The sequence below is a fragment of the Coregonus clupeaformis genome, chromosome 14 (genome assembly GCF_020615455.1).
Source record: "Coregonus clupeaformis isolate EN_2021a chromosome 14, ASM2061545v1, whole genome shotgun sequence".
NCBI classification, from domain to species: Eukaryota; Metazoa; Chordata; class Actinopteri; order Salmoniformes; family Salmonidae; genus Coregonus; species Coregonus clupeaformis.
Window position 1 is genome coordinate 32,562,535 of NC_059205.1, and position 24,218 is coordinate 32,586,752.

Sequence of the window (24,218 nt, forward strand, 5' to 3'; positions counted from 1 at the left end):
TCTGTGCCCCACATATACAATTATCTGTAAGGTCCCTCAATCGAGTAGTGAATTTCAAGCACAGATTCAACCACAAAGACCAGGGAGGTTTTTCAATGCCTCACAAAGAAGGGCACCGATTGGTACAGTGGCTTGAAAAAGTATTCACCCCCCTTGGCATTTTTCCTATTTTGTTGCCTTACAACCTGGAATTAAAATGGATTTTGGGGGGGTTTGTATCATTTGATTTACACAACATGCCTAACACTTTGAAGATGCAAAATATTTTTTCTTGTGAAACAAACAAGAAATAAGACAAAAAAACAGAAAACTTGAGCGTGCATAATTATTCACCCCCCCAAAGTCAATACTTTGTAGAGCCACATTTTGCAGCAATTACAGCTGCAAGTCTCTTGGGGTATGTCTCTATAAGCTTGGCACATCTAGCCACTGGGATTTTTGCCCATTCTTCAAGGCAAAACTGCTCCAGGTCCTTCAACTTGGATGGGTTCAGCTGGTGTACAGCAATCTTTATGTCATACCACAGATTCTCAATTTGATTGAGGTCTGGGCTTTGACTAGGCCATTCCAAGACATTTAAATATTTCCCCTTAAACCACTTGAGTGTTGCTTTAGCAGTATGCTTAGGGTCATTGTTCTGCTGGAAGGTGAACCTCCGTCCCAGTCTCAAATCTCTGGAAGACTGAAACAGGTTTCCCTCAAGAATTTCCCTGTATTTAGCGCCATACATTCCCAGTCCCTGCCGATGAAAAACATCCCCACAGCGTGATGCTACCACCCCCATGCTTCACTATGGGTATGGAGTTCTCGGGGTGATGAGAGGTGTTGGGTTTGCGCCAGACATAGCTTTTTCCTTGATGGCCAAAAAGCTCCATTTTAGTCTCATCTGCCTTTTGGCGAACACCAAATTATTATGTATTATTTTTTTATTTCTGATATTTTTTTACAACCCAACCCTGATCTGTACTTCTCCACTACTTTGTCACTGACCTGTTTGGAGAGCTCCTTGGTCTTCATGGTGCCGCTTGCTTGGTGGTGCCCCTTGCTTAGTGGTGTTGCAGACAGAACAGGTGTATATATACTTAGATCACGTGACAGATCATGTGACACTTAGATTGCACACAGGTGGATTTTATTTAACTAATTATGTGACTTCTGAAGGTAAATGGTTGCACCAGATCTTATTTAGGGGCTTCATAGCAAAGGGGGTGAATACATATGCGCACACCACTTTTCCGTTATTTACTTTTTAGAATTTTCTGAAACAAGTAATTTTTATAATTTCACTTCACCATTTTGGACTATTTTGTGTATGTCCATTACATGAAATCCAAATAAAAATCAATTTCAATTACAGGTTGTAATGCAACAAAATAGGAAAAACGCCAAGGGGGATGAATACTTTTGCAAGGCACTGTAGCTGTGTAAAAACAAAGAAAAGCAGACCCTGAATATCCCTTTGAGCATGGTGAAGTTATTAATTACACTTTGGATGGTGTTTCAATACACCCAGTCACTACAAAGATACATATGTCCTTCCTAACTCAGTTGCCGGAGAGGAAGGAAACCACTCAGGGATTTCACCATAAAGCCAATGTTGACTTTAAAACAGTTACAGAGTTTAATGGCTGTGATAGGAGAAAACTGAGGATGGAGCAACAGCATTGTAGTTACTCCACAATACTAACCTAAATGACAGAGTGAAAAGAAAGAAGCCTGTACATAATACAAATATTCCAAAACATGCATCCTGTTTGCCACAAGGCACTTAAGTAATACTGCAAGAAATGTGGCAAAGAAATTAACTTTTTGTCCTGATACAAAACATTATGTTTGGGGCAAATCTACCACTCTTCATATTTTCAAGCATGGTGCTGGCTGCATCATGTTATGGTTATGCTTGTCATTGGCAAGGGAGTTTTTAGGATAAAAATAAATGGAATACAGTTATAAGCACAGTCACAATCCTAGAGGAAAACCTGCTTCTGTCTTCTTTCCAACAGACACTTGGAGACGAATTCACCTTTTAGCAGGACAAAAACCTAAAACACAAGGCCAAATTGACACTGGAGTTGCTTTTACATTTACATTTACATTTACATCATATAGCAGACGCTCTTATCCAGAGCGACTTAAAATTGGTGCATTCAACTTATGATAGCAAGTGGGACAACCACTTTTTTTCTTCTTTTTTTTATGGGGGGGTAGAAGGATTGCTTTACTATTCCAGGTATTCCTTAAAGAGGTAGGGTTTCAAGTGTCTCCGGAAGGTGGTCAGTGACTCCGCTGTCCTGGCGTCGTGGGGGAGCTTGTTCCACCATTGGGGTGCCAGAGCAGCAAATAGCTTTGACTGGGCTGAGCGGAAACTGTGCTTCTGTAGAGGTATGGGACCTAGCAGGCCAGAGGTGGATGAACGTAGTGCCCTCGTTTGGGTGTAGGGTCTGATCAGAGCCTGAAGGTAAGGAGATGCCGTTCCCCTCACAGCTCCGTAGGCAAGCACCATGGTCTTGTAGTAGATGCGAGCCTCAACTCGAAGCCAGTGGAGTGTGCGGAGGAGCGGGGTGACATGAGAGAACTTGGGAAGGTCGAACACCAGACGGGCTGCGGCGTTCTGGATAACTTGTAAGGGTTTAATGGCACAGGCAGGGAGCCCAGCCAACAGCGAGTTGCATTAATCCAGACGGGAGATGACAAGTGCCTGGATTAGGACCTGTGCCGCTTTCTGTGTAAGGTAGGGTCGTACTCTGCAAATGTTGTAGAGCATGAACCTGCAGGATCGGGTCACCGCTTTGATGTTAGCAGAGAATGACAGGGTGTTGTCCAGGGTCACGGCAAGGGTCTTTGCACTCTGGGAGGAGGACACAATGGAGTTGTCAACCGTGATGGCGAGATCATGGAGCAGGCAGTCCTTCCCAATTTCAAGACAACATTGAATGTTCCTGAGTGGCCTAGTTACAGTTTTGACTTAAATCGGCTTGAAATTCTATGGCAAGACTTGAAAATGACTGTCTAGCAATGATCAATAATCAACTTGACAGAGCTTGAAGATTAAAATGATTAATAGGCAAATATTGTACAATCCAGGTGTGCAAAGCTTTTAGAGACTTACCCAGAAAGACTCACAGCTGTAATCACCGCCAAAGGTGCTTCTTCAAAATTTTGAATCAGGGGTGTGAATACTCATGTAAATGAGATATTTCTGTATTTCATTTTCAATAAATTAGCTAATACATTTTCTAAAAACATTACTTCAATTTGTCTTTATGGGGTATTGTGTGTAGGTGGGTTAGAAATGTTTTATATTTAATCAGTTTTGAATTCATGCTGTAACACAACAAAATGTGGAATATGTCAAGGGGTATGAATACTTTTGCAAGGCACTGTAGCCTCAAAACATAGTTAAAATTATCATTTCGATATCATGGATGGCCAGTCCTTGCATTTATAGCTTTGTCTATGAATGTGAGAGTGGTTACATTTCTCAATTATTATCTCCATTATTATCCATTATTGTTTCAACTGCTGATTGCTTTAATATGAGGGTTTCAGCATGAAATATCCTTTATATTTTTTTACACACTTTTATTCATTTTACTATGTCAATATGTCTTTGTTGTAAATGTTTTGTCACCAAACTGTTGGCAGTTGTGAAAAAAGTCAATAGTTGGAAGAGTTGCAGATTTAATTGAAAATAATGCCATATTTGATTAGATGCTGTTTTCATTGTATAGGCTATTTTCTCTTAAACCATATATATGGTCTATCCAGTAGAAAGTTATGGATAATATGGACATAGATATAACAAATGAAAGCTGTATATGACTAAATTTTGTAAAAAGTTATTCAAGCATAAATTACCAAAGTTACCATAGATTGCAGTAGGAAATTCAGGTAACTTTTGTAAATTAACGGTAGTTTTGCAACCCTAGCATGCACACACACATGAACACGTATACACACAGTCACACACACACATGCATACAGGTACACATGGGGACTTGACACTTGGCAAGCACGCACGCACGCATACACAAACAAACACACACACACAAACCCTCCCACACATAGTGTCAATGTTATAATATTGTAATGACCCTCCTCATGCTCCTGCAGATCAGTAGCGGAGGCCACGGAGGTGAATCTGAACATGCGTGTGGGTCTCCACACAGGCCGGGTGCTGTGTGGGGTCCTGGGACTGAGGAAGTGGCAGTATGACGTGTGGTCCAACGATGTCACACTGGCCAACGTGATGGAGGCAGGAGGACTGCCTGGGTTAGTGCGAGTTATCAACATGCCATGCCAAAATTTGCTGTCACAGTACCCAACCTGACATACAACACAGCCTCTGGAGCAATTAGTGGTTAAGTACCTTGCTTGAAGGCACAACAGTGGTAGGTAGCACCACATGATGCTGACTCTGTGTTTCTCCTTCTCCACCAGGAAGGTCCACATCACCAAGGCGACCCTGGACTCCCTGAATGGAGACTATGAGGTAGAACCTGGCAACGGCCAGGAGAGAAACGCCTTCCTCCTCAAACACCAGATCGAGACCTTCTTCATTGTACCATCTCACCGACGGAAGGTCAGGGCTGCGTGTTTGTGTATGTGTGTGTGTTTGTGTGTGTACATGTATGTTTGTGTGTGTGTGCGTGTATGTGTGTGTACAGTATGGGAAATCTACTGCGTGGGAGAGGATGATCGAGAGTTTTTGCATGTGTGTATGTGTGTGTGTACCCTGCTGAAAACACAGCATAGACATGGTGACTTTTGTTGTGTTTTTGCTGGTGACCAGCCTTCGTCGTGTATTTGCTGGTGACCAGCCTTTCTTTGTGTTTTCGCTGGTTACCAGCCTTCATTGTGTTTTTGCTGGTGACCAGCCTTCGTTGTGTTTTCGCTGGTGACCAGCCTTCGTTGTGTTTTCACTGGTGACCAGCCTTTATTATGTTTTAGCAGGTGACCAGCCTTCGTTGTGTTTTGGACACTGCTGACCAATGATTTATCATTCCTATTGGAATCCAGCCTGAGTGGGGATATCCAACAATTTGAACTTTTATTCACCCACAATTCAGAATGACTGCCAGGGTTAGAAAGGTGAATGAATGAGACTACCTACAGTGCCTTGCAAAAGTATTCATCCCCCTTGGCGTTTTTCCTATTTTGTTGCATTACAACCTGTAATTTAAATGGATTTTTATTTGGATTTCATGTAATGGACATACACAAAATAGTCCAAAATGGTGAACTGAAATGAAAACAATTACTTGTTTCAGAAAATTCAAAAAAATAAAGAACGGAAAAGTGGTGCGTGCATATGTATTCACCCCCTTTGCTATGAAGCCCCTAAATAAGACCTGGTGCAACCAATTACCTTCAGAAGTCACATAATTAGTTAAATAAAGTCCACCTGTGTGCAATCTAAGTGTCACATGATCTGTCACATGATCTCAGTATATATACACCTGTTCTGAAAAGCCCCAGAGTCTGCAACACCACTAAGCAAGGGGCACCACCAAGCAAGCGGCACCATGAAGACCAAGGAGCTCTCCAAACAGGTTAGGGACAAAGTTGTGGAGAAGTACAGATCAGGGTAGGGTTGTAAAAAAAAGATCAGAAACTTTGAACATCACACGGAGCACCATTAAATCCATTATTAAAAAATGGAAAGAATATGGCACCACAACAAACCCGCCAAGAGAGGGCAGCCCACCAAAACTCATGGACCAGGCAAGCAGGGCATTAATCAGAGAGGCAACAAAGAGACCAAATATAACCCTGAAGGAGCTGCAAAGCTCCACAGCGGAGATTGGAGTATCTGTCCATAGGACCACTTTAAGCCGTACACTCCACAGAGCTGGGCTTTACGGAAGAGTGGCCAGAAAAAAGCCATTGCTTAAAGAAAAAAATAAGCAAACATGTTTGGTGTTCGCCAAAAGGCATGTGGTAGACTCCCAAAAAATATGGAAGAAGGTACTCTGGTCAGATGAGACTAAAATTGAGCTTTTTGGCCATCAAGGAAAACGCTATGTCTGGCGCAAACCCAACACCTCTCATCACCCCGAGAACACCATCTCCACAGTGAAGCATGGGGGTGTCAGCATCATGCTGTGGGGATGTTTTTCATCGGCAGGGACTGGGAAACTGGTCAGAATTGAAGGAATGATGGATGGCGCTAAATACAGGGAAATTCTTGAGGGAAACCTGTTTCAGTCTTCCAGAGATTTGAGACTGGGATGGAGGTTCACCTTCCAGCAGGACAATGACCCTAAGCATACTGCTAAAGCAACACTCAAGTGGTTTAAGGGGAAACATTTAAATGTCTTGGAATGGCCTAGTCAAAGCCCAGACCTCAATCCAATTGAGAATCTGTGGAATGACTTAAAGATTGCTGTACACCAGCAGAACCCATCCAACTTGAAGGACCTGGAGCAGTTTTGCCTTGAAGAATGGGGAAAAATCCCAGTGGCTAGATGTGCCAAGCTTATAGAGACATAGCCCAAGAGACTTGCAGCAGTAATTGCTGCAAAAGTTGGCTCTACAAAGTATTGACTAGTTATGCACGCTCAAGTTTTCTGTTTTTTTGTCTTATTTCTTGTTTGTTTCACAAAAAAAAGTATTTTGCTTCTTCAAAGTGTTAGGCATGTTGTGTAAATCAAATGATACAACCCCCCCAAAAATATATTTTAATTGCAGGTTGTAAGGCAACAAAATAGGAAAAATGGCAAGGGGGGTGAATACTTTTGCAAGCCACTGTAAACAATCTAAACTCAAACAACAATTTCAGCAATGGGTGCAATAAATCCAACTAATATATTGGATTAGTTTAAATGTTACTAATGTTACTTTTTTCCAGACCTCAAGAATTGTCTTCTGATGTGATTTAAGCATTGACATGCACTCAGAACATCCATTTTTGTTGTTTGTCTATTAATAATTTTAATATTTATAGTGAATAAAAAATCTTAAACAAACAAAAATAAAACTGAGAAAACTAATTTTATGGGGCCCCATTAGAGTTGTTTATTAACCATTATTTTACCAGTTATATTAACAGAAAACACATCTCTTGTACACCAAGGACCTGGGGAAGAGTTGCAGGGTAGAGGAGAACAGAAGAATGTGCCTATATGAATCAAACTAACTTGCAGATGATTGTTGACACATCAACCAGGATCAAAGGGCAGGGCAATTTGTGACTTGTTTTGGTAATCAGTGGCTGTATTGGAGGGGGAGTGGTTTCTCCTCTCCTAGGCAATCAGCAATTAGTACAGGGAGGTGTGCTCTTCACCTCTGCTAGGCAATTAGCAGTTAGTGTTAGCACTTCAGTCTACCCTGTTTTCTCAATGGCAGTTCTAAGTGGCGGTCGTGTAAGTAGCGGTCTCGTTGGCAAAACATAGAAGGTTCTGCCGAGTTCTTCGAGGAAAGAAAGCGAGGAAGGCCCCACACTGCTCTCTCACTTGAGTATCTTACCTATTTATTTTTTCTGATTATCTCATTTTGCTCTTTTGTAGCTTTGGCAACTATGTGTGTGTTTTCTATACCTGTTCGCTCCTCTCCCTGTAGGCTTTACAGACGCTCCCCACCCCTCTCAGCTTGGATGTCGGCCCACCACCTCGACAAGCCGGAGCTGCTCTTCCTCCTGGGGAAGGCCTGCCCGCTCAGACCTCTCATCACAGTTGATGAACTCTTGCCCAGAGTGCAAAAAACCTTGGCCTGACTCTGCAAACATCAAAGCAGTGACTCGCTCCAGCAGGTTCGTGCTCTACAACATCCGTAGAGTACGACCCTACCTCACACAGGAAGCAGCACAGGTCCCAATCTGCAATTCGCTGTAGGCTGGGCTCCCTGCTAGTGCCATCAATCCCCTGCAACTTATCCAGAACACTGCAGCGCACCTGATTTTCAACCTTCCCAAGTTCTCCCATGTTATCCCACTCCTCCGCACACTCCACTGGCTTCCAGTCGAAGCTCGCATCCACTACAAGACCATGGTGCTTACCTACAGCGCAGCAAGAGGAACTGCCCCTCCCTACCTTCAGGCTATGCTCAAACCCTACACCCCAACTCTGTTCTGCCACCTCTGGTCTCTTGGCCCTCCCACCCCTACGGGAGGGCAGCTCCCGCTAAGCCCAGTTCAAGCGCTTCTCTCTCTCCTGCCACCACAATGGTGGAACCAGCTTCCCCCTGAAGCTAGAACAGCAGAGTCCCTGCCCATCTTCCGAAAGCACCTGAAACCCTACTTCTTCAAATAGTATCTTAAATAATCCCCCCTTCCCCAAAAAAAATAAAGTTGGGGATTTGAACTTGCAAGCTTTTAGCCAGAAGTGCATTAATGTTTCCGCAGTGCCACCAGGTACATCTTTATTACCAAGAACATATCCACACACTCTCCAAGTTAGGGTACAGTGTTGTTCCCTGGGGTACAAAAAGGTAAAAGGTACACACAAGTTATCTTCAGAGGCACCCATAGGCACTCACATGGTACTGGTCAGTTTCTTTTAGGGTACATGTGCGGATAATACATTTTTCTACCCAATATTTTGAATATAAGGTACAATCATCACTGTGCTTTGAAATGTAGGTGGGTGCAATGTACCGGTGGGGTGGGCTAATTAGCATATTTGGGGGCATGATTAAAAAATATGTGTATTTGTGCCCACCGTCAGTTGAAGTGTTAAAGTGGTTGATGCCAGTGTTAAAGGTTGAGCACCTCTTTTTACACTGTCAGTTCTGCCATATTTGTAAGGGCATGTGACATTAAAAAGCTGCACTGTTAAATGCACAGTAACCTCTTAACAGTACCTTAATGGAAGTTAGTTTCCTGGAAGTTGCTGTAAATTTTTGCGTTACCTAATTGGCAACCAGCTGTCAGTAAGTTATTGTAAAATCCACAGTCATGTAATAGCCAGTAACTGATAGTAACTCAGTGGCAACTCACTGCCAGTAACCACCTGGTAGCTTACCTGGCAACCTTACTGGCAGCCAGATGTCAGTGAGTTATTGTAAAATGCACTGTAACTTACTTGCAATTAGCTGCCAGTAGCTCACTGTACCTTCACTGAACTTTTCTGATTACAAGATAGCTTATAACATTAGGTGACAACTACTAAGCTTCCTTTGTGGTGAGCACACTTGGGATCCAGCCTCACCTGGCCTCAACCTCTTGGTTGGCAACAAACTGATCTGTCAGTGAGCGTGACAGACATCAGCCAGGAGGGGGGAGGGGCAATGCAAATAGTCTGGGTAGCCATTTAATTACATGTACAGGAGTCTTATGGCTTGGGGGTAGAAACTGTTTAGAAGCCTCTTGGACCTAGACTTGACTCTCTGGTACCGCTTGCTGTGCGGTAGCAGAGAGAACAGTCTATGACTAGGATGGCTGGAGTCTTTGGCAATTTTTAGGGCCTTCCTCTGACACCGCCTGGTATAGAGGTCCTGGATGGCAGGAAGCTTGGCCCCAGTGATGTACTGGGCCGTACGCACTACCCTCTGTAGTGCCTTGCGGTCGAAGGCAGAACAGTTGCCATACCAGGCAGTGATGCAACCAGTCAGGATGCTCTCGATGGTGCAGCTATAGAAGATTTTGAGGATCTGAGGACCCATGCCAAATCTTTTCAGTCTCCTTAGGTGGAATAGGTTTTGTCGTGCCCTCTCCACAACTGTCTTGGTGTGCTTGGACCATGTTAATTTGTTGGTGATGTGGACACCAACAACCTGGACACCAACAACCTGCTCCACTACAGCCCCGTCGATGAGAATGGGGGCGTGCTCGGTCCTCTTCTTTTTCCTGTAGTCCACAATCATCTCCTTTGTCTTGATCACGTTGTGGGAGATATTGTTGTCCTGGCACCACACAACCAGGTCTCTGACCTCCTCCCTATAGGCTGTCTCGTCGTTGTCCGTGATCAGGCCTACCACTCTTGTGTCATCGGCAAACGTAATGATGGTGTTGGAGTCGTGCCTGGCCATGCAGTCATGAGTGAACAGGGAGTACAGGAGGGGACTGAGCACGCACCCCTGAGGGGCCCCCGTGTTTAGGATCAGCGTGGCAGATGTGTTGTTACCTACCCATACCACCTGGGGGCGGCCCGTCAGGATGTCCAGGATCCAGTTGCAGAGGGAGGTGTTTAGTCCCAGGGTCCTTAGCTTAGTGATGAGCTTTGAGGGCACTATGGTGTTGAATGCTGAGCTGTAGTCTATTAATAGCATTCTCACATAGGTGTTCATTTTGTCCAGGTGTGAAAGGGCAGTGTGGAGTACAATAGAGATTATCATCATCTGTGGATCTGTTGGGCCGGAATGCAAATTGGAGTGGGTCTAGGGTTTCTGGGATAATGGTGTTGATGTGAGCCATGACCAGCATTTCAAAGCACTTCATGGCTACAGACGTGAGTGTTACGGGTCGGTAGTCATTTAGGCAGGTTACCTTAGTGTTCTTGGACACAGAGACTATGGTGGTCTGCTTGAAACATGTTGGTATTACAGACTCAGACAGGGAGAGGTTGAAAATGTCAGTGAAGACACTTGCCAGTTGGTCAGCGCGTGCTCGGAGTACACATCCTGGTAATCCGTCTGGCCCTGCGGACTTGTGAATGTTAACCTGTTTAAAGGTCTTACTCACATCGGCTATGTAGAGCATGATCACACAGTCATCCAGAACAGCTGATGCTCTCAGGCATGTTTCAGTGTTACTTGCCTCGAAGCGAGCATAAAAGTAATTTAGCTTGTCTGGTAGGCTCGTGTCACTGGGCACCTCGTGGCTGTGCTTCCCTTTGTAGTCTGTAATAGTTTGCAAGCCCTGCCACATCCGACGAGTGTCGGAGCCGGTGTAGTACGATTCGATCTTAGTCCTGTATTGACACTTTGCCTGTTTGATTGTTCGTCGGAGGGCATAGCGGGATTTCTTATAAGCTTCCAGGTTAGAGTCCCGCTCCTTGAAAGCGGCAGCTCTACCCTTTAGCTCAGTGCGGATGTTGCCTGTAATCCATGGCTTCTGGTTGGGGTATGTACGTACGGTCACTGTGGGGGCGACATCATCGATGCACTTATTGATGAAGCCAGTGACTGATGTGCTGTACTCCTCAATGCCATCGGAAGAATCCTGGAACATATTCCAGTCTGTGCTAGCAAAACAGTCCTGTAGCTTAGCATCTTCTTCATCTGACCACTTTTTTATTGACCGAGTCACTGGTGTTTCCTGCTTTAGTTTTTGCTTGTAAGCAGGAATCAGGAGGATAGAATTATGGTCAGATTTTCCAAATGGAGGGCGAGGGAGAGCTTTGTTTGCGTCTCTGTGTGTGGAGTAAAGGTGGTCTAGAGTTTTTTTTCCCTCTGGTTGCACATTTAACATGCTGGTAGAAATAAGGTAAAACTGATTTCATTTTCCCTGCATTAAAGTCCCGGCCACTAGGAGCGCCACCTCTGGATGAGCGTTTTCCTGTTTGCTTATGGCCATATACAGTTCATGAGTGCGGTCTTAGTGCCATCATCGGTTTGTGGTGGTAAATAGACAGCTACGAAGAATATAGATGAAAACTCTTTAGGTAGATATTGTGGTCTACAGCTTATCATGAGATACTCTACCTCAGGCGAGCAAAACCTTGAGACTTCCTTAGATATCGTGCACCAGCTGTTGTTTACAAATATACACAGACCGCCATCCCTTGTCTTACCAGAGGCTGCTGTTCTATCCTGCCGATACAGTGTATAACCCGCCAGCTGTATGTTATTCATGTCTTCGTTCAGCCACGACTCGGTGAAACATAAGATATTACAGTTTTGAATGTCCTGTTTTTAGGAAATATGTGACTGTAGTTCGTCCAAGCGATTGTAAGTTGGCCAATAGTATCGATGGCAGAGGCAGATTAGCCATTCGTCACCAGCTCCTTACCAAGCACCCCGATCTCCTTCCGCGAAATCTCCTATTCTTTCTACTGCGAATGACAGGGATGAGGGCCCTGTCAGGTGTCTGGAGCAAATCCCTCTCGTCCAACTCATTAAAGAAAATTTTTTCGTCCAGTTCAAGGTGAGTAATTGCTGTTCTGATGTCCAGAAGCTCTTTTCGGTCATAAGAGACGGTAGCAGCAACATTATGTACAAAATAAGTTACAAACAACAATAAGACCTTAATTTAACTGTAAAAATATTGTATTTCTACTGCAACTCAGTAGCTAGTGACTTACTGTCAAATTACAGGTCATTTTGAACAGTGTGTGCAATAAGCACATCTGAAGTATCTTATAAGTATAACTGTAGAACCTGTCATTGGTTCTACCTGGAACTAGAGGGTTCTTCAAGAGAGGGTTCTAAATGGAACTCAAAGGGTTCTTCTACAGCAGGGTTCCCCAACTGGCTGTATGCGAGCCGAATTTGGCCCGTGGGTGATTTTATTTGGCCCCTCAAGTTTTCTGAGCAAATTTGTATTTGTATTTCATTTTTTGATTGTTGGACATAAGAGACACCAGCAAATCAGCTCCAAGTGATTTTAATTTTGGAACTCTGTTCCAAAGTATTCCCACGCATGTATAGAGTATGTGATCATATACAAATGTAAGCAAGGTTTGAAATAATTATGTTTTAGTCAAATATTATATCTGTTTCTTGCGGTCAATTTGCAGTCTACAAATTATTTGTAATTATGTTCTGGCCCGCTGACCATCCACTCAAAAAAGCATCGGCCCACGGCTGAATCTAGTTGATGATCTCTGCCCTACAGGGACAAATTACAGAATGTCTATTGGTTCTAATCTTTTAACAATCTTTGTCATACCCACAGATCCAGTGGTGTAGCAGGAAATTCAGGTTGCTGGCAACCGAGAGGTTGAGAGTTCAAATCCCAAGTGAGGTTGGCACCCAAGTAATACGAATTTTGCTGGTCTGCAAAACTACGCCCATCATTATCATATTTCCCAGCATGCTCTATTGCAGTTGGATTTTTTAAATTGTTCATTTCAATATCTGTGTTTTTGCATGTACATTGATTGATAAATAAATTAATCTTATGCTACACAAAGATAAATAACATACATTTTTCTAAACTAATCCAATCTGTTAGTTGAACTGTTTAAAAAATGGCATAGCTTTCGAATAGGCACATTCTTCTCTTCTCCTCTAACCCCAGGTCCTTGGTGTACAAGCGATGTGTTTTTTGTTAATATACCTGATAAAATAATGGTTAATAAACAACTCTAAGGGGGCTCCATAAAATTGGTTTTCTGTGTTTTATTTTCCCTGGTTTAGGATTTTTTATTCACTATTACAATGATTAATAGATAAACAACGAAAATTGATGTTCTGAGTCCATGTCAATGCTTAAATCACATCAGAAGACAATTCTAGAGGTCTGGGGGAAAAAAAATTAACACATTTAGATGTTTGAGAGTAATTTCCCTTTAATTGTGCATCTAGCAAGATAATGTGTTGTTTCTGCTGCTAGGCCTACTGCTGCAGCACATGTCATGGCAGAGTTTGCTAAACAATCGCCACTCAATTGATACAAATAAATTATCATGATATAGTTCTGTCAGGTAAGCCTACTTTGCTGAAGGTTTTTGGTTATCATTAGCATCGTTAACTGGCTACATACAGAGTAGACAAACGTGCACACCAAACAGACAGAAGGGAAATATTGCTGGAAATGAATGGGCATATATTATGTTACATTTGGCTTTTTAAACCAATAGTGGCTAGCCAGGTGTGGGATAATGTCAATGTGACTTTGATTGGATAGTAACCGGGAGCTTTTCTGTTTATGACAGTTTGTGATGAAACACATGAAAACATTTATGTATACTGAACAAAAATGTAAACGCAACATGTAAAATGTTGGTCTCATGTTTCATGAGCTGAAATAAAAGATCCCGGAAATGTTCCATACGCACAAAAAGCTTATTTATCTCAAATGTTGTGCACAAATTTGTTTACATCCCTGTTAGTGAGCATTTCTCCTTTACCAAGATAATCCATCCACCTGACAGGTGTGGCATTTAAAGAAGCTGATTAAACAGCATGATCTTTACACAGGTGCACCTTGTGCTGGGGACAATAAAAGGCCACTCTAAAATATGCAGTTTTGTCACACAACACAATGCCACAGATGTTTCAAGTTTAGACTTAGCGTGCAATTGGCATGCTGACTATTTTCGGAGAATTTGGTAGTACGTCCAACCGGCCTCACAACCGCAGACCACGTGTAACCACGCCAGCCCAGGACCTCCACATCCAGCTTCTTTACCTGCGGGATTGTCTGAGACCAGCCACCCGGACAGCTGATGAAACTGAGGAGTATTTCTGTCTGTAAAAAAGCCCTTTTGTGGGGAAAAACTCATTCTGATTGGCCACCTATGGCTGTGCCCCTGACCAGTCATGTGAAATCCATAGATTAGGGCCTAATTCATTTATTTCAATTGACTGATTTCCTTATATGAACTGTAACTCAGTAAAATCTTTGAAATTGTTGCATGTTGCGTTCATATTTTTGTTCAGTATACTTTACGAATTGATTGGTGAGTTACTCATAGGTTAGCTGTGAGCTACTCTACCTGTTTGAGACCCCTGAGCTAGACCATGCTGGAAAGACAGGCTTGACTAGTATCCGACCAGCACTGACCAGCATAGACCAGCATGAACCAGCTTGAAATTTATGCTGGTCTATGCTGTTTTGTTTTCCAGCAGGGTAGGATTACAGGTGTTTGTGTTTGTATGTGTGTGTGTGGGGATAAATGTGTGTTTACGGTGTGAAGAACAGTAAGAATAGACACATTAGGACGTAGAGCTAATTTGGTTTCATAGTATCCAGGCAGTTAACTTAGGTTCAGTGATGACATACTGTATCTGTAGGACTTAAAGTAAGCCTACTAGACATACTAATTCATACTAGGAAATACAGTATGAGACATAACCCTGGCATACTTGAACTGACTTGGATATATAGTACTGGACATAATCTTGGCCATACTGTACGTGGACAGACGTAGTTTGACTGCTAGAACCTGGGACAGACAATCAATTTTGAAGGAACTACCTGGTAAAATGTAGTCCAGATTTTAAAAAGACCTCTCATTAACTTTTGTTTTCACCTTAAGGTGAGATATAATCGGTGTGAAAAGATAGTACTTTATTCCTGTACTACTGTAGGCCTACATGTTCAATATGCTGTGTGTATAGTAGAAAGTGTTGGGTATGTTTTTCATTGAGTTGTCACTCAGTCACGGTTGTTCAGATCAGATAGGTTCCCTTACAGTCTCCCTGATGTTTGGCCTCAGCTCTGACACTGTCTTGTCAACAGCTTGTGGCAGCACACACACACACACACACACACACACACATATTACCCCCCGCCCCATGCCCTTCTAGTCTTCACATCTCCAACAGATGTGCCAGTAGCAGCTGGAGAGAGGATGTCAGTCTTACATCCGTGTCAGTTCATCATCGCCTATCTCCTTTCCTCTCCTGCTCTCCCCTTCTCTAACCCTGCAGACCTTATTAGGTCTGGAGAGGAGGTCTAACTTCCTGATGCCTGTGTATTTATCAACCGCTGCTTGGCTATTCCTCAGGTACGCTGTAAAAAAATTAACAATGCACACTCTGGTGAGGTGCTGACAAACGGAAGATAAACAATCAAGGCTCTTTAGCCGAGACGTTGGTTAATAAATCCACAAGCAAGGAGGCATGAGTGTAGGATTTTTTTTTGCGTTGTTATCTGTCAGGTTTCAGATTATGTAAGAGCTTTATGTACAGTTGAAGTCGGAAGTTTACATACACTTGAAGTCATTAAAACTCGTTTTTCAACCACTCCACACATTTCTTGTTAACAACCTATAGGTTTGGCAAGTCGGTTAGGACATCTACTTTGTGCATGACACAAGTAATTTTTCCAACAATTGTTTACAGACAGATTATTTCACTTATAATTCACTGTATCACAGTTCCAGTGGGTCAGAAGTTTACATACATTAAGTTGACTGTGCCTTTAAACAGCTTGGAAAATTCCAGAAAATGAAGTCAAGGCTTTAGAAGCTTCTGATAGGCTCATTGACATAATTTGAGTCAATTGGAGGTGTACCTGTGGATGTATTTCAAGGCCTACCTTCAAACTGAGTGCATCTTTGCTTGACATCATGGGAAAATCAAAAGAAATCAGCCAAGACCTCAGAAAAAAACTGTGGACCTCCACAAGTCTGGTTCATCCTTGGGAGCAATTTGCAAATGACTGAAGGTACCACGTTCATCTGTACAAACAATAGTATGCAAGTATAAACACCATGGGACCACGCAACCGTCATACCGCTCAGGAAGGAGATGCATTCTGTCTCCTAGAGATGAACGTACTTTGGTGCGAAAAGTGCAAATCAACCCCAGAACAACAGCAAAGGACCTTGTGAAGATGCTGGAGGAAACAGGTACAAATGTATCTATGTCCACAGTAAAACGAGTCCTATATCGACATAACCTGAAAGGCCACTCAGCAAGGAAGAAGCCACTGCTTCAAAACCACCATAAAAAAGCCAGACTACAGTTTGCAACTGCACATGGGGACAAAGATCGTACTTTTTGGAGAAATGTCCTCTGGTCTGATGAAACAAAAATAGAACTGTTTGGCCATAATGACCATCGTTATGTTTGGAGGAAAAAGGGGGTACCTTGCAAGCCAAAGAACACCATCCCAACCGTGAAGCACAGGGGTGGCAGCATCATACTGTGGAGGTGCTTTGCTGCAGGAGGGACTGGTGCACTTCACAAAATAGATGGCATCATGAGGAAGGAAAATTAGGTGGATATATTGAAGCAAAATCTCAAGACATCAGTCAAATCAAATCAAATCAAATCACATTTTATTTGCCACATGCGCCGAATACAACAGGTGTAGACATTACCGTGAAATGCTTACTAACAGCCCTTAACCAACAATGCATTTCTTTTTTAATAAAGAAGTAAAATAAAACAACCACAACAAAAAAGTGTTGAGAAAAAAAGAGCAGAAGTAAAATAAAATAACAGTAGGGAGGCTATATACAGGGGGGGTACCGGTGCAGAGTCAATGTGCGGGGGCACCGGCTAGTTGAGGTAATATGTACATGTGGGTAGAGTTAAAGTGACTATGCATAAATAATTAACAGAGTAGCAGCAGCGTAAAAAGATGAGGTGGGGGTGGGGGGGTAGTGCAAATAGTCCGGGTAGCCATGATTAGCTGTTCAGGAGTCTTATGGCTTTGGGGTAGAAGCTGTTGAGAAGCCTTTTGGACCTAGACTTTGCGCTCCGGTACCGCTTGCCACCCTAGTCATAGAGAGCAGTCTATGACTAGGGTGGCTGGAGTCTTTTACAATTTTGAGGGGCTTCCTCTGACACCGCCTGGTATAGAGGTCCTGGATGGCAGGGAGCTTGGCCCCAGTGAGGTACTGGGCCGTACGCACTACCTTCTGTAGTGCCTTGCGGTCGGAGGCCGAGCAGTTGCCATACCAGGCGGTGATGCAACCAGTCAGGATGCTCTCTTTGGTGCAGCTGTATAACTTTTTGAGGATCTGAGGACCCATGCCAAATCTTTTGAGTCTCCTGAGGGGGAATAGGCTTTGTTGTGCCCTCTTCACGACTGTCTTGGTGTGTTTGGACCATGATAGGTTGTTGGTGATGTGGACACCAAGGAACTTGAAGCTCTCAACCTGTTCCACTACAGCCCCGTCGATGAGAATGGGGGCGTGCTCAGTCCTCTTTTTTTTCCTGTAGTCCACAATCATCTCCTTTGTCTTGGTCACGTTGAGGGAGAGGTTGTTATCCTGGCACCACACGGCCAGGTCTCTGACCTCCTCCCTATAGGCTGTCTCGTCGTTGTCGGTGATCAGGCCTACCACTGTTGTATTGTCGGCAAACTTAATGATGGTGTTGGAGTCGTGCCTGGCCATGCAGTCATGGTTGAACAGGGAGTATAGGAGGGGACTGAGCACGCACCCCTGAGGGGCCCCCGTGTTGAGGATCAGCGTGGCAGATGTGTTGTTACCTACCCTTACCACCTGGGGGCGGCCCATCAGGAAGTCCAGGATACAGTTGCAGAGGGAGGTGTTTAGTCCCAGGATCCTTAGCTTAGTGATGAGCTTAGAGGGCACTATGGTGTTGAATGCTGAGCTGTAGTCAATGAATAGCATTCTCACGTAGGTGTTCCTCTTGTCCAGGTGGGAAAGGGCAGTGTGGAGTGCAATAGAGATTGCATCATCTGTGGATCTGTTGGGGCGGTATGCAAATTGGAGTGGGTCTAGGGTTTCTGGGATAATGGTGTTGATGTGAGCCTTGACCAGCCTTTCAAAGCACTTCATGGCTACAGACGTCAGTGCTATGGGTCGGTAGTCATTTAGGCAGGTTATCTTAGTGTCCTTGGGCACGGGGACTATGGTGGTCTGCTTGAAAGATGTCGGTATTACAGACTCAGTCAGGGACATGTTGAAAATGTCAGTGAAGACACTTGCCAGTTGGTCAGCACATGCTCGGAGTACACGTCCTGGTAATCCTTCTGGCCCTGCGGCCTTGTGAATGTTGACCTGCTTAAAAGTCTTACTCAAATCGGCTATGGAGAGCGTGCTCTCATGCATGCTTCAGTGTTGCTTGCCTCGAAGCGAGCATAGAAGTGGTTTAGCTCGTCTGGTAGGCTTGTGTCACTGGGCAACTCGCGGCTGTGCTTCCTTTTGTAGTCTGTAATAGTTTGCAAGCCCTGCCACATCCGAAGAGTGTCAGAGCCGGTGTAGTACGATTCAATCTTAGTCCTGTATTGACTCTTTGCCTGTTTGATGGTTCGTCGGAGGGCATAGCGGGATTTCTTATAAGCTTCCGGGTTAGAGTCCCGCTCCTTGAAAGCGGCAGCTCTACCCTTTAGCTCAGTGCGGATGTTGCCTGTAATCCATGGCTTCTGGTTGGGGTATGTACGTACGGTCTCTGTGGAGATGACATCATCGATGCACTTATTGATGCTATCTGAAGAATCCCGGAACATGTTCCAGTCTGTGCTAGCAAAACAGTCCTGTAGCTTAGCATCTGCGTCATCTGACCACAGGAAGTTAAAGCTTGGTCGGAAATGGGTCTTCCAAATGGACAATGACCTCAAGCATACTTCCAAAGTTGTGGCAAGGACAACAAAGTCAAGGTATTGGAGTGGCCATCACAAAGCCCTGACCTCAATCCTATAGAACATTTGTGGGCAGAACTGAAAAAGCGTGTGCGAGCAAGGAGGCCTACAAACCTGACTCAGTTACACCAGCTCTGTCAGGAGGAATGGGCCAAAATTCACCCAACTTATTGTGGGAAGCTTGTGGATGGCTACCCGAAACGTTTGACCCAAGTTAAACAATTTAAAGGCAATGCTACCAAATACTAACTGAGTGTATGTAAACTTCTGACCCACTGGGTATGTGATGAAATAAATAAAAGCTGAAATAAATAATTCTCTCTCCTATTATTCTGACATTTCACATTCTTAAAATAAAGTGGTGATCCTAACTGACCTAAAATAGGGAATTTTTACTAGCATTAAATGTCAGGAATTGTAAAAAACTGAGTTTAAATGTATTTGGCTAAAGTGTATGGAAACTTCTGACTTCAACTGTATGTAGATCCATAAATGAACCTTCACAGTAGTGTCACACTATTGTCGCAGGGGGCCGTTCAGCCCCCCAACCCTCTTCTACTCTCCTCCTCTTAGATGTGGGACACTTGACTAAGGTTATGTCCCAAATGGCTCTCTATTTAGAGCATTCCTTTTGAAGTAGTGCACTAAATAGGAAAAAGGGTGCCATTTGAGACACATGCTTGGTTAATCCTCTTGATAGATGAGCCGACAGCTCTAGTTCATCAAAGAGAAGAGACAGAGAAGATGCGCCACAGGGAGAGATAGTGTTTGTGTGCATGTGTTTGTGTACTGTAATCTGACATGGAAACATAGTTATCCGTGAACGTATAAAGTGTATCTACAGTACATTTCCTGTAAGTATGCATCATAGTGTGTATCCTAATCCTTGCCTTCACTGCTTGTTTGTTGACAGATATTCCCAGGATTGATTCTATCGGATATAAAGCCTGCCAAAAAGATGAAGTTTAAGACAGTTTGCTACTTGCTTGTGCAGCTCATGCACTGTAGGAAGATGTTTAAGGCTGAGATCCCCTTCTCAAATGCCATGAACTGTGAGGACGGTGACAAGGTAAGATCTTTGAGTGTCTGTATGTGTGTGGATGTTTGTGTGTGTTGTATATGTGTGGGTGAGTTTGTGTGTTTTTGTGCATGCTTGTGTGTGTTGTGTAAGGGAATGTAGAGACGGAGAGAGAAAGTGTGTGTTTGTGTATACATGCGAGTACATGTGTGTAGATGTGTACATACATGTGTACGTGTGTGAGCATGCATGTGTGTGTACGTGTCTATGTGCAATGTGTGTGTCCCAACCACCCAGACTTAGTTGACCTTCATCAGTTTACTTTCAATTCCTTTGGTAATATGGCTGATTGTCAGTGTGTTTACTTGACCTGCTGTCCCTGTAAAGAAATCCTAAAGTCTGGCTTCAGTTCAACTCTGGCTCAGGATACTTAAATCCAGATACTCAGGTCTGTGTGGGTGTGTGTGGGAAAGGAGATATAATCCAGCGGATAAGAGCCAAAATAATCTTGACCTTTCAGATAAAAGCATAAAACTTAGTACAATCATTCTGTAAAGGGCATAAGAATATCTGTGGTTACATTTCTATAATATGTCATAGAGCTCTGATGCTTCGTGATAACCCTGGATGAAAGCATGTAAACATATCTTTCAAAAGGGAGGGGATTGGAGTGTTGAAATATATTCGACACAGAATGAGATATTCAGATTCAGGCCACACACACACACTCTCTCCAGGCTGTCGGAAATGACAAATGGACTCAGAGAGAGAAGGAGAGGGAGAGCGGGAGATGGGAGACGAGGAAGGAGTGAAAGGATGAGTGCCCTCGGAGCAGGCGTGGGTGTGTGATGTGATGAGTGTCCTATGCTCCGTGGCACATCTCCAAACAATTGGGTCATATGCAGAGTGGGAGATGGAGAGACTAAAGAGAGAGACTAGAGGGAAAGCGAGAGGGAGACGGGAGAGGAACGGGGTGAGAGCCATAGAAACACGAATTAGCACAATCAATGCACACACGCCTCCAAAACAACCGAGAGAAACTGAGGGGTGTTAAAGGATGAAGGGTGATGAGGATGAAGTCAGTGGGGTGTGTGTTTGTTAACCTTCCTCAGCCATCCTCATTCGCTCTGTCGCCCCCCCGTCCCCATTATGAAGCCACTCTCTCCAGCCGCTCCAGCCGCTCCTCGCTTACCCACTGTTTCTCACGCTGTGACACTGATTGGCCTCAGTCTGTACAGCTCACTGGCTTTCTTACTTTATCCAGGAAGACTCACTCAGGCTACATCCTAAATGGCACCCTATTCCCTATATAGTGCACTACTGGTCAAAAGTAGAGCACTATGAAGGGAATAGGGTGCCATTTGGGACACATCCTCATTCCCACTGGTGTCAAATCACTGCTTTTGCTCTGCTGCCCCACATAGCCTACTGTACAATAATGATGCTTCCAAGGGACAATTAAAAAAAGGGGGTTTAGTTAGGTCAGATAATCAATGTTAACTGTAGAGTAAATAATTGATGTTTTGTTTGTTGTGTGAAGATGAGCATGTATTATGTTGATGTCACTTATCAATTAATGTGAAGTCAAGTCAACCACAATGATTGACTTTGTTTGATTGCCCTTGCAGACATTTTAAGTTTGGAGTACTATTAGAACAACCTTTTTGTGTTTCTAGTTAAGTATCTCTCTCCCCCACAATGATACCCAACAATAGACAGTAGAGGCCCAGCAATCTATTTCCTCCATGCCCCATTGTTTTGAACAGCTGGTATCAAACCCTCTGAACGTAGTTAAGTCAGGATTCCGTTTCCCACAATGATGTGCCACAGCGGAGGGCCCTGCGGACGGCTCCAGAGAAGCTGCGGAACCGGACGTCGTTGTCGGCTAACGTGACCCAGGCCAGCCCGGGAACGCGGGTCAACCGCTACATTGGTCGTCTAATTGAGGCGAGGCAGACAGAGTCAGACACAGCTGACCTCAACTTTCTCACACTCATGTATAAGTGCTCTGAGCGCGAGCAGAGGGTGAGTAACTATACTACAACATACATGCACAGACATTCACACGCAAACATTGCAACGTAAGGAATACAATTACTTTTGAATCAGATGTTTTGATAGACAATACACCCATAAGATGCTTTAATAATTGTTTTATCTGAGACATCCCTCTCTCTGGTTGCTCTGACAGTACCACCAGCTCCATGATGAGTACTTCACCAGCGCCGTGGTCCTCTCTCTAATTCTAGCTGCCTTGTTTGGTCTTGTCTACCTTCTCATCCTACCACAGTATGTACTAGATTATTAGAGGATATCATCCTACCACAGTATGTACTAGATTATTAGAGGATATCATCCTACCACAGTATGTACTAGATTATTAGAGGATATCATCCTACAACACATGTTGTAGCTCTCTCTTTCTCTGTCCCTCTCTCTTTATCTCTCGCTCTCTCTTTATCTCTCTCTCTTTCTCTCTCTCGCTCTCTCTCTCGCTCTCTCTCTCATTTTAGTATATGATATCGGACAGCAACACACTATTTTTCTAGCTCTCTTTCTCTCTTTCATTTGGCTGTATGATATATAACAGCAACATACACTCTATCTCTCTCTTTTTTTTCCTTTTGATCTGCTGCCCCTTGAGTTGACTTCCACAGGCTCTGTCCACTAACTCACTAACTCTTCTTCTCCTCCTCTCTTTCCCCAATTCCTCCTCTCTCCTGCTGCTGTCACCAGGGGAACAGTGGTTCTGGTCCTATTGGTCTTCTGCATCTGTTTCCTAGTAGTTTGTATCATGTACCTGCATGTCACTAAATTACAGGTAAATGCCTACTTGATGCCTTGGTCCAACTGATTTAACATTATTTTACTTATTCATTCACTCACTTTTCTGCAGGGTTGATTAGCTGTAAGTAGTTTTCCATGGGTAGGTCAAGTGGTCACGAAAAACTCTTGGCCCAAGCTATAAGTAATTTGTGATAAGTTAGTTAATTTTGCAAATATATAAATGTTCTGCTGACATCGGCAAAGATTACATTATATTTTCATAAGTAGTTGATAATGAGAATATTCTATATGTAAATTGATGTCAATGGCCTTCAGAAAAAGTTTCCCAGTACACTCAGTTTGCCTTCGAACTCAATGCTAACTCTATTAATTTCAGCTTTTGTTGAGGTTGACAGATTGACTTTTTCCAACTTCCCCAAACCCCTCAGCTAATATTACATAAATTAAGTTATGAGTCTTTTCAAATTCAAATTCTGTGTGGTAAGCTTTTCTACTCTCCCTCCACTTTCATCCTTAATCTGTTTCTCAGTGTTTTCCAGGGTGCCTCACCATTCAGATCCGTACTGTTCTGTGTGTTCTCATAGTGCTCTTAATCTATGCTGTAGCCCAGGCCTGTGTGGTAAGTAAGGTTAACAACATGGCACTAAAATATCAATATTCATGATATTCATTGCAATACACTTGAAATCATAAACGTAAATGTCATGTGAATCAAATATGCAAAGAACCAACCTTCAAATTACTGCTTGAGGGTTTTTACCATCCTCTCCTCTCCTTCTCTCCCAGGTGGGCTGCATGCCGTGGCTGTGGGGCAGTGCCCACCACTCTAACAGTTCCATTGTCATCATTGACGCGAGCGACGATGCCAACCGCACCATGATAGAGCTGCCGTGCGACGGTGTCCGCTACGCCTTCCTGTCGTGCATTGTTGGCACGCTGACACTGGCGCTCTTCCTGCGCGTCTCCTGGATGCCAAAGATGGCCCTGTTGCTACTGCTGGGGGTGCTGTATGTCACTGTGCTGGAGCTCAGTGGATTCAGACGCACCGCCGGGTAAGAGAGAGGACAGAACATACATATATACACACAGGCGCGCATACACCGCCGGGTGAGGGAGAGGACACACAAACATTATGTATATAAACAAGCACACACACCAGTGGAGGCTGCTGAGGGGAGGACGGAATGGAGTAAATGGGATGGAGTAAATGGAATGGTATCAAACACGTGTTTGATACCGTGCCATTCACTCCATTCCAGCTATACACTCCATTCCAGCCATTATTATGAGCCTTCCTCTCCTCAGCAG

At 43.7% G+C, this 24,218-nt stretch overlaps 1 protein-coding gene across 1 annotated transcript in view; it reads left to right on the plus strand.

Annotated features, from left to right (window-relative positions):
- The window catches only part of LOC121581006 (adenylate cyclase type 1), a 79,905-nt gene that overhangs the window by 47,522 nt on the left and 8,165 nt on the right, over positions 1 to 24,218 (plus strand). The window contains exons 6-13 of the mRNA XM_045224802.1: positions 4,114 to 4,272; positions 4,441 to 4,582; positions 20,019 to 20,174; positions 21,954 to 22,148; positions 22,315 to 22,412; positions 22,860 to 22,944; positions 23,440 to 23,529; positions 23,697 to 23,962. Of these exons, the coding sequence (XP_045080737.1) occupies positions 4,114 to 4,272; positions 4,441 to 4,582; positions 20,019 to 20,174; positions 21,954 to 22,148; positions 22,315 to 22,412; positions 22,860 to 22,944; positions 23,440 to 23,529; positions 23,697 to 23,962 (1,191 nt within the window). The remainder of the gene's footprint in view (positions 1 to 4,113; positions 4,273 to 4,440; positions 4,583 to 20,018; positions 20,175 to 21,953; positions 22,149 to 22,314; positions 22,413 to 22,859; positions 22,945 to 23,439; positions 23,530 to 23,696; positions 23,963 to 24,218) is intronic.